The sequence below is a fragment of the Equus quagga genome, unplaced genomic scaffold (assembly GCF_021613505.1).
Source record: "Equus quagga isolate Etosha38 unplaced genomic scaffold, UCLA_HA_Equagga_1.0 73870_RagTag, whole genome shotgun sequence".
NCBI lineage: Eukaryota > Metazoa > Chordata > Mammalia > Perissodactyla > Equidae > Equus > Equus quagga.
In genome coordinates this window covers 1-10157 of record NW_025802926.1, presented here as the reverse complement: position 1 = coordinate 10157, position 10157 = coordinate 1, and the positions used below count along the sequence as shown (strand labels likewise).

The following is a 10157-nucleotide window of genomic DNA, read 5'->3' as shown; positions in this document are numbered from 1 at the left end:
CCCCCCCCCACGTAGCTCCCGGTCCCCCTCCCAGCTTCCGGGCCGAGCCCCCCCATCCCAGCTCCCAGGCCGTGTCCCCTCCAGCTCCCGGCCCCGCGCCGCCCCCCCCTCCCCGGCACTTGGGCCCTGCGCCCCCCCACCGAGCCAGGCAGGGCCTGGGCGGCCTTGGCGTCGGGCCTGGGGCGCCCCGGGGCCCCACCGCGCACCTCTAACGGCGGGGCTGCTCTCGGCGCCGGGAGTGGGGGCCTATCGAGGCGCACCCCTCCCGAAAGAGCGCGGCCCGGAGGAAGGGTGCTGGGAATCTGGGGTGAGGGACCCCCGCCGGGAGATTCTGGGCGCCGAGAGGGGCCCCTCCCCCAACGGGACTTTGCAGGGAGGCCTGGCTCCCCCCATCTTGGGGACGGGGACCCCCTAGGACGCCTGCGCCCCCTCCCTCTCCCAGAGGCAGCGGGGGCGCTCGATGGGCGCCCCCCTCCCGTCGCTTGGAGGGGCGGTAGAGGGCGCCCCATGCCCCCCTCCCACCCCAGGGCGGGCCTCCCAGCGCCCCCCCCAGCCCGGGGGCGGCGGGGACTCGGCAGCTCCGGGCGCGCCCACCCCCTGGCTTCCCCCGGGAGAGGCGAGGGCAGGAAGCGAGGGCGGGGGCACGCCGGGGGCTGTAAACACGGGCCCGGGAAGTGGGGCGCGGGGGTGGAGGGGATGCGCAGCTGGGCCGGCCTGGCCTCGGGGCCGCCCGGGAGGGAGGGAGGGAGGGAGGGGTCCCCTCTCCACGCCTGGGCCTGACCCCGCCGCCCCCTCCCGCAGGGCTCGTCGCACCTACCCCAGCAACTCAAATTCACCACCTCGGACTCGTGCGACCGCATCAAAGACGAGTTCCAGCTCCTGCAGGCGCAGTACCACAGGTGAGGGGTCTGTCTGCGCCCCGGGGGGCGGGGGGGACCCCGGAGCAGGACAGCCCCGAGCCGGGGCGCCACCCCCCCCCCCCGTGTGCACACACCCGGAAAAATCCAGATCCAGAGGGTCTCCCCTGGCAGGTGCCACCCTGGGCACTGGGCCCGTTTTTAAACTCATTTCTTTTTTCGAGCAGTCCCATTGCTCAGATGCGGAAATCGACGCACAGAAAGTTAAATAATTTGCCCCAAGCCTCAGCTGTAGGGCGTCAGAGCCCGCGTCCCACCCCAGTCCCCACTGGATAACCGACCTCCCCACAACCGGAGTAGGGGCTGCACCCTCCGGCTGCCCACCCCCAAAAGGAAAAATCGTGCCGCCTGATGGGCTGTCTCTTTCGGCCTGGTTTTGGAGACAGCCACCCTGGCAGCCGGCAGGTTCTCGAAGGTGATCCTCCCTCCAGAATGTCACTTTCTGGCCTTTCTAAGGGGCTGGCGTGTGGCCCCTGTAAAAGGAAGGAAGTAGTATTACTTTCATCTTACGCTTGAGACGCTTCGGCCCAGAGAGGTCAGGGATTTCCTGGGGATGCACAGCAAGGAGGTGGCAGAACTGAGATTTGCACGCAGTCTCTCTGGGTTGAAGAATGGGGGAGGGGTTACCTGGGAATCAGAAGGGGGTCCAAAGGAGGCCACAAATCCCAGGGGGGTCTGGGGGACCCTCTCTGGACTCAGTTTACCCATACAGAAGGAGTTACTGAAGGATGCTGGGTTTCCTCCAAATAGAAAGAATAGTGATTTTTTTTTTACGAACATCCAGCGATTTGGGGCTGCCTCGTAGCTTCCGTGGGTGCTAAATAGGGAACAGACACCCTCTCGGGAGATTGTTCGTGCCGTGCTGTAATTGTGCCCATTTTAAAGATGGGGAGACTGAGGCACGCACAGTTGAAAGGCAGGCCCCGGGAATGTGCTCTGGTCCCGTGACGGGGAGGGGTCTCGGGTTGCCCTGGTGGGCCTGGCCTTTGGGAGACCTGGGGGGTCCTCCCCTCCCAGCCCGGCCCTCGCCCACCGCACTCTGAGCCCCGGGTGGTCCAGCCCCAGAGACTCAGCATCACATCACTGCCTCAGTGCTGTGTGACCTCGGGGAGGCCAGAGCCCTCTCTGTGCTTGCGGGTCTCGGTGCCCTGGACGGGGGTTCCCTCCGTACAGGGAGGGGTCCGGCCATGTGGGGGCGCCGCCGGCTCTGCCGGGCCCTCAGAAAAGGCCAAAAATCCAGAGTCGGGGATCAAACGGCCTGATTTTCTGTTTTTTAGTGATGTCAACAAATGCACATTTTTAAAGAAAATCAGAAAACAAACTGGACCCCCTGGGGGGACACATTCGGCTCCTGGGCTGACCATGAGACCACTAAGCATTTATTGGATGCTTACTGTATGCCAGGCGTTGTTCTAAGAGCGCTTCTTGTCTTAATCCGCTTCCTCCTCACCACCCCACCTGGGGAAGTTGGTATTTAACAGCCTGGAGACCCAGGCCCAGAGAGGGAGAGGAGTTTGCCTGCAGTCACACAGCATCGAGGGAGCAGGACACCTTGGAAGCCGGCCGGGCTGCCTTGTGGCTGTGCTGTCAGCTCCCTTTGGGGGGGGCGGTGCTTAGAGAAATGCTGCAGCTCGTCCTCACTGGGGGAGCCTGAGAGAGGCCGGGTCACCATCGTGTTACCCAGCACTGGAACTTTCACCCCCTCTTGAAATCAGAGGGGCTGTGGCCCCTTGGGGATTCCTTGGTGAGTCCATCCCAGGGCCCTACAGCCAGCCCCGCCCTCTAGGCCCCTCTGCCGTGTCTGTCTGTCCCTCCCTCGCTGGAGAGTTTTCCCCACTGGTGGAGAGTGTGGCCTCTGAAGCCAGCTTCCTGGCTGTGTGACCTTGAGCCAGTTACTCAACCTCTCTGGGCATACATTGCATCATCTGTAAAATGAGAGTGACGCTAATAGTTTGGACTTCATTCAGGTTCGGGATAGGTCAAGGGTTCTCTGAATCCCCGTCTCACCCAGAGTCCGGCCATCGCTCTGACTTTGGTTATTTTTTTATTATTATTCTCATTATTATTCTCCACCGCCGATCCGCGAGGCTGGTTTCATAATCCCCATCTTAGAGCTAGTGAACCGAGGTTCCCCCTGCCCCGTCTTCACAGAGGAGGGCACGTGTGTCCCCCTTGAAGGTCGGGGTCCCCCAGCCCAGCGCCCGCCCCTCCCTCCTGTCCCCCTTTCAGCCTGAAGCTCGAATGCGACAAGCTGGCCAGCGAGAAGTCGGAGATGCAGCGTCATTACGTCATGGTAAGCCGGGCGGGCGGGCGTGGGGGACCCCGGACCCTCCTCCCCGCCGGCACCGCGGCCGCCTCCCCCCGGGAAGGGCAGGGCGTCGCGGCTGCTCTCCATCCCGCGGCCCCTGGCGCTCGGCCGCGTCCGCCCGGCTGGCCTGGCTGGCGGCCCAGGCGGTGACGGAGGTGCCAAGCCACCGGGTTGCAGCCCGGGCCTGCCAGGTCCCCCCGCCGTCCTTGGCAGCCGCGGACGCAGCTGTGGAGCCGCGGCCAGGAACTGACGTGGGCCGCTCCCCGCCCCCTCCTCCCCTGCCCGCCCTGGGAGGGGGACGCCCTTGGGGGTTAGTGTGTTGGGGGGTGACATTGGCTCCCCTTGGCCTGACATTTCAGCCCCCGCCCGTGCACCCTGCTGAAATCACTTGCTCAGTTGCATCCCCTCCAGGTGGCCGTTTTGGCCCCCAAAACCCCTGCCTTGGTCCAGCCCGGAGCAGAGCCAGACACGGCCCCTCTCGGCCCGGAGGGATGGCGCTGGGGCAGAGAAGGGACCCGGGACTGGGGGCTCCAGAAGGGGGGCACGCTGCCTGAGGAAGGCTGCGTGGAGAGTGGGGTATTGCTGCTGGGGTCTTGATGAACGAGTAGGAGCTTGCTCGGCAGAGAAGGGGAAAGCAAGCGTGCAAGGGGCTGGAACCCACTTGGTTCTCCCCTCTTCCACGGGACAGTTTCCAGCAAGGGAGGGGCAGGGTCAGATGTGGGGCGTGGGGAGGGGGGCTGCCGGCTTCGGAGCCAGACCCGGCAAGCTCTGTGTATCCTGGATTATTTATACCCAGGAAGGCAAACTTCCCTGGAGTCTGGGGCCACCCGCAGACAAGACACATAAAGATAAGAGATTAGGAGGCCTGGAATGTGTGTGTGTTGGTGGAGGGGGGGACTCCGTAATTACGCCAGAAGCCAGAGGCCCAGCCCCCCAGCCAGGCACCTGGGCCGCCTCGCTCCCGCTCCAGGGGCGGGTGTCCCCCCTCCCAGCCTCCCTCCCTCCCCCTGCCTGGCTCCGTCTCTCTCTCCCTCCCACCGTCTCTCCCCTTCTCTGCCTCCCTCTCCTGTCTCTCCCTGTCACCCCCATCTCTTTGTCTCTCGAGCCCCCGTCTTCGCCCGCCCCACTTCTCCCTCTCTGTCCCCCCCACGCAGTACTACGAGATGTCCTACGGCTTGAACATCGAGATGCACAAGCAGGTACGGACCCCTCCGCCGCCGCCGCCGCCCCCTCCTCCGCCGTCCCCTCGCCCCCTCTGGCCCGGCTGAGCATCAGGTCCGCCCTGGGATCCTGTCACAGGTTGATCCCCTCCAAGGAGAGGGACAGGGACGTGCCACCCCAACCCTGTCGCCTCCCCTTGGTGACAGTGCGGGGTGGGTACGCCTTGCCACCCCCGGATTGCCCTCCGCCCTGGCTTCTGCCGTCGGTGCCTCCATGAGGCCAGTATCTGGGACGTCACGGAATGTGGATGCCGACTGCCCCCACCGCCCCCTCCCTCGCTCCCTCCCACGGGGCGCCCACTACCCGTCGGCACCGGCGTCATCGTCCGCTGGCCGCCAGCCCCCGCGTGGGCCTGCGCTTGCGCTGTTAGGCGCGGACCTGGGCCACGTGGGCGGCCCCTGGGCCTGGTGGGCGGGGCCCGGGCCTAATGGGCGGGCCCTGGGCCTGGTGGGCGGGGCCGCGGGCCTGGTGGGCGGGGCTGGGTCTAGTGGGCGGGCCCTGGGCCCGGTGGGCGGGGCCCGGGCCTAATGGGCGGGCCCTGGGCCTGGTGGGCGGGGCCGCGGGTCTAGTGGGTGGGCCCTGGGTCTGGTGGGCGGGGCCGCGGGTGTAGTGGGCGGGCCCTGGGTCTGGTGGGCGGGGCCCGGGCCGGCGGCACCTGCGGACCGAGGCGGCTGTCTGTTCCAGGCTGAGATCGTGAAGAGGCTGAATGGGATCTGCGCGCAGGTGCTGCCCTACCTGTCCCAGGAGGTGAGCGCTCCGGGACGGGAACACCCCCCCCTGCCGCCTGGGGCTACAGCGTGCTGGGCGCCCCAGGGCACACACCGGCCCTCTCTGGACCTCCCAGGCCCGCAAACCCCAAGGGGCGCAGGGCGGGGAGGGAGGGGCCTCCCCCGCTGTGGAGTTCCCAGGCCGGGTGAGTCATTTCGGGTAAAATGTCAGATCGGCCAAGGCCGCCCAGAATCGTCTTGCCTCATTTCTCACCCTCCGGGGCTTCATCCGCTAGGCCCTGCGGATGTTCCCGCTGCAGGCTGGGAACAGGGGGACGGAGGCTGTGGGGAGGACGCCCAGCACACAGACCCACACAGATGCAACATACGGATGCACACGGCAGGCAGACACACAGAGGTGCGCACACACGCAGGCGCACAAGGTGTACGCTGACACGGGCACACACGGCCACAGGCGCGCGCACACACACACACACACACACACCCAGGGGAACTGGGCAGCCAGTCCTTCCTCTTCTTCTTTCTCGGGTTCTCAGACTCTTGGTGTGAGGCTGGCTCCACCACCAGCACCCGCGAGGCCATGTAGGGCTCAGCTCCGGCTCTCTGCCAGGTTGACTGTAAATAATTCATGATTTCCTTTTTCATATCTCAGGGTCCTTTAGGTGACAGGCATGCCTGGGGACAGTCCCAGAAGGACACCAGGACAGCCCCAGAGAAGGGGGCACTTGGGGCTCTGCAGACCTAGATTGGTGCTTTCCTTTCGTGACAGGGGCTTCCTGGTAGCCAAGGCGAAAAAGGAGATTGGCAGATTCTAGCATCTGATGGCAGGAGAGACAGACTTTCAGGCAGGGCTCTGAGGAGCGGCGGGAATGCCCTGAACCTGGGCTCATACCCCAGCCCTGCTAGAATTTGCTGTGCCTTTCCCAGGTCTAGAAGTAGGGAAGCTTAGATTAGCACATCTCAGAGCACAGTCTCTGAGTTCCTAGGATCAGGACTTCCCTGTACATTTGGCCGGGCTGTGCACTGCATTTTTATTTCTGTGCACGCGGCATCGGATAGGTCACCACCCAGGGGTTAACCTCTGACTCCCCCAAAGGCTTTTTCCACCAGCCTCTCTGGGTCTTGTAGGCCCCTCTATTTTCCAGATGAAGAGACTGAAGCTTGGTGAAAGAATCCCCTGCAGAGAGGGGGCTTTCTGGGGAGGGGCGTGGGTGCCACAAACCCTGGCAGAGATGAGGGCGCATCACCTGACTCCTCTCTCCTCCCCACCCTCCTTCCAGCACCAGCAGCAGGTCCTGGGAGCCATCGAGAGGGCCAAGCAGGTCACAGCGCCGGAGCTCAACTCCATTATCCGAGTGCGTTTGGGGTCGCCTTGCGGGCAGGAGGGAGGGAGGGCGGGCGGGCGTGCGCGCTGCGGGGGGGTGCCTGCCGACTAACGCCCCCTCCTCCGCCCTGCAGCAGCAGCTCCAGGCCCACCAGCTGTCCCAGCTTCAGGCCTTGGCCCTCCCGCTGACCCCGCTGCCCGTGGGGCTGCAGCCGCCCTCGCTGCCGGCGGTGAGCGCGGGCACAGGCCTCCTGTCGCTGTCGGCGCTCGGCTCCCAGGCGCATCTCTCCAAGGAAGACAAGAACGGGCACGACGGGGACACCCACCAGGAGGACGACGGCGACAAGTCGGATTAGCGGGCAGCGGGGGGGGCGGGGGGGGGGGACGGGACGGGGGGGGGAGGCAGAGAGAGAGAGAGGAAGGCTCGGCGCCAGACACAGGATCGCCCGGGGTCGGCTCGCCCGGTGGTGTTTCTGGGAGCCCCAGCCTGCGCGGGGCGCCCCCTGGCTCGGCTCCTGCCCCGGACCCCCCTCCTCCTCCTCCTCCTCCCACCCCTCTCCCCCTGCAACCTGAAGGCGAGAGAGCCGAGGCGAGCCGAGGTGCAGATGGAGGCCAGGTCGGAAGGGAGCAAAACCTCAAGAACCCCACCCCCCGCACCCCCTGTTGCGCACACGTGCACCTGACAGTCCGCCCGGGCCCTCGGGGCGCCCCCAGCCTCCCCCCCACCGGCACTGCATGCGAGCGATGCTAGCTGCCCCCTCCCCGCCCGGGCCCCCCGAGTCCCCATCCCCCCCCACCCCGCACACGCCCCCCCGGGCCTGTCCCCTCGCCCACAGAAGAGGGGCCCGAGCGGGGCGGGCGGGCGCCCCACAGTCCTCTTCCTGCCCGTCCCCAATAAAGATGAGGGTACTCGAGTTGTCTTGGTTTTTCTTTTCCTTTTTTTCTTTTCCCAATACACTAGCTTGTCTTTGAAGAAGGGGGATATTAAAAACAAACAAACAAACAAAAAACAGCACAGAAAAATGTTTAAAAAAAAAAAAAGAGAAAGCAACACCCACACCTGTGTCTGTATATAGTTTCTTAGACTGCCGGCTTCTGTGTGTTCCTCGTTTGATCTCCGCGGAGAGAAGTGAAATGCTGTCTCGAGGGTGGGCTTAGCTGTGCCTTTCAAATAAAAATGTGAGAAGGTTGGTTGCCGTGTTCCTGCCTCTGTGTTGCGGCTGCCCTGGGGCGGGGGGGGGGCCCTTCCCTGGGGGAGGAGGGGGCGTCCTTCATGTCTGAGCCCCTTTCCTCCGTTACAGGACCGGATATGGAGGAGCCTAGGTGATTCCTGGTGTATGCGTAGTCTTATCTCTGGACCAGAGAGGGTCAGCCGGAGGCTCTAGGTCACACAGCACGGCCTAGGTGCTTGAGGTCTCGCCAGCCATTTAGACATAGGGGCAAAGGCTAAGGGGTCACTGATGGTGTGTGGCAGAGCTGGGTTCTGAGCCCCAAGCCAGAGGGCTCCCAGTGATATTCTTTTCCCTTTGAAAGGGAAGATGTGGAGACTGGAATCCTCACCCCCGGCCCCGTGGCGCACACACACAGACCCTTGTCCTGGATGAGAGAACGCAGACCCCCAGCTGAATCTCGACCCTCCAAGGACCCTTTTGAAAGCCCCCCAGCATCACCACTGCACCCAAGCTGGACCACCGCAAGGGGAGCCACATTCCCCCGGTGCATCCGGCACTTGGGCCAAGGGGACCTCAGGCTGCCCACCCAGGATGTGGCGCTGGGGTGGGGGGAGCCATCCTGACTTTGCAAGATCCTTCCCAGGGCCGCGTGGCACATAAACCCCCGCTGGGAGCTGGGACACTGAGGGATACTGAAGTCCAACATGTTCTGCTCCGTCTCCTTGTCCAGTGGGTTCCCACTGGAGCAAAGGCACAGAGAGGGAAGGAGGGAGGGAGAGGGGGGCCATGGCGGGACTGCCGACCTCAGGGAAAACTCCTCGTGTCCCCAAGGAGAGAAAGAGGAGGCAGAGCGGGGACCGGAGTGGTCACACCAGCCGCCTACTGGCTCCCATGTCTCCCCCACTGCGGCCGAAGCACCTCCCCAAACGCCTGTGTGATGGGGTCACTCGCCGCTCAACACACATCCTCGTGTTGAAAACCCGAAGTCACCTACGCCACCGCCACTTGGGGAGTGTAAATTGTTCCATCTTCTTCGGAAGGCTGTTTGGCACCCAGCAATCCCCCTCTTGCGTCCATCCTCCAACAGAAATGCTGTTTGAGTCGGCCCAGAAGCTGTAAATCACAGCGTTCAGAGCCGCTGAAGTGAGTTATCATCGACCCAAACTGGAAACCACCAGCTGTCCATCAGCTACAGGAGGAGAAGTCACAACCTAGTTGTGCAATGGAATACTACGCAGCCGTGAAAAAGAATGGGACTCAACACCAGGCATCTCACACCCATAACGCTGAACAAAAGAGTAAATACCGTGCAATTGGAAGAACAAAACAGGCCAAGTGACCAACAGTGTCCCATGCCACCAGTTTACCCTTAGGAGGGGGGAGGGGCAAAAGGGACTTCTGACGTGGCTGGCCTTGTTTCCTTTCTTAACTTGCCGGCTGATCACAGGAGTGTGTTCATTTTGTGAAAATCCATAGAAATGTTCATTTACCATCTGTGCACTCTTCTGTCGGTGCGTTATTTTTCACAATTTTTAAAAACGATAAAAAAAGTCGATTATCTTTGGCCCCGGTGGCCCTCAGAATAAATGCTAAATTCTTCACCAAGGCCCACGAGGCCCTGCTGGGCCAGTCCTGCCACCCAGCCCTCCAATCATTCCTACTCAGCAGGCTGAGGCTGCAGCCAGGTTGAAACATCTTACTGTTTATTGCCTTGAGGACTTTGCACAGGCTGTTCCCTTCGCCAGGAACAGTGTACTTTTTTTTTCTCCCCTCCTCAGGGTTCTAATCCCCCAAGACTCCCCAGAAGTCACTTTTCCGAGGGCCTTCCCTGACCGTCCCCCAAAGCAGGGTTCTGTGACACACGCCCCCCTCCATCTTCCTCCCCTCCCCCCATAGTGGATATTATTAATGTGTTACATAATGGTGCCAGGCATGGGGTCCCCAGCGGTGAGTTTAAATTCCGGTTCTTCCTCCCCAGCTGCCTGATCTGGGCAAGTGGCTTCCCCCGTCTGGGTCGTGGCTTCCCTCCCTGGAAAATGGGTCTGATCGCAGAACCAAGGCTGGTGACCCAGATCGCCTTATTTAACCCCGGGAACGCAGAGCCCGGCACACGCGTGCGCTCATTTTCCGAGACTCCACTCTGAGCCCCGGGGGCCACAGCGAGGACAGAACAGACACATCCCCGCCGTGGGTCGGGGAGACAGAGAAATAAGGAAAATACAGTGTGTCGCCGGGGGCGTGTGACAGACACGAGGCAGAGACAGGACGGAGGGTCGGTTCCTTTTTTTTTTTTTTTGAAATTTGCACATAGAAGCGACTCGATAATTGTCCGCAAATTTATTGCGGGCAGCCCTGGTCTGCACGGGGCTCGACCCCGGAGCGACTGTGGGCCAGCGAGGCCTCCCGGGCTGGCAGCTGATGCTGTAATTATTATTACTGACGCTGGGGCGCATGCATGCAGGGCCCGGGGGGGGGGGGGGGGGGGGG

The 10157-nt window shown here is 63.1% G+C and overlaps 1 protein-coding gene across 1 annotated transcript; it reads left to right on the top strand.

The window, feature by feature from the left end:
- Positions 1-47: 47 nt before the first annotated feature.
- TLE5 (TLE family member 5, transcriptional modulator) lies at positions 48-7412 on the top strand (the record flags this gene model as incomplete). The annotated part of the gene is made up of 7 exons (XM_046651777.1): positions 48-307; positions 802-899; positions 3147-3210; positions 4380-4424; positions 5131-5193; positions 6455-6529; positions 6633-7412. Coding segments are annotated over 7 exons (827 nt in total), but the record flags the coding sequence as incomplete, so codon positions are not given.
- Positions 7413-10157: the final 2745 nt, after the last annotated feature.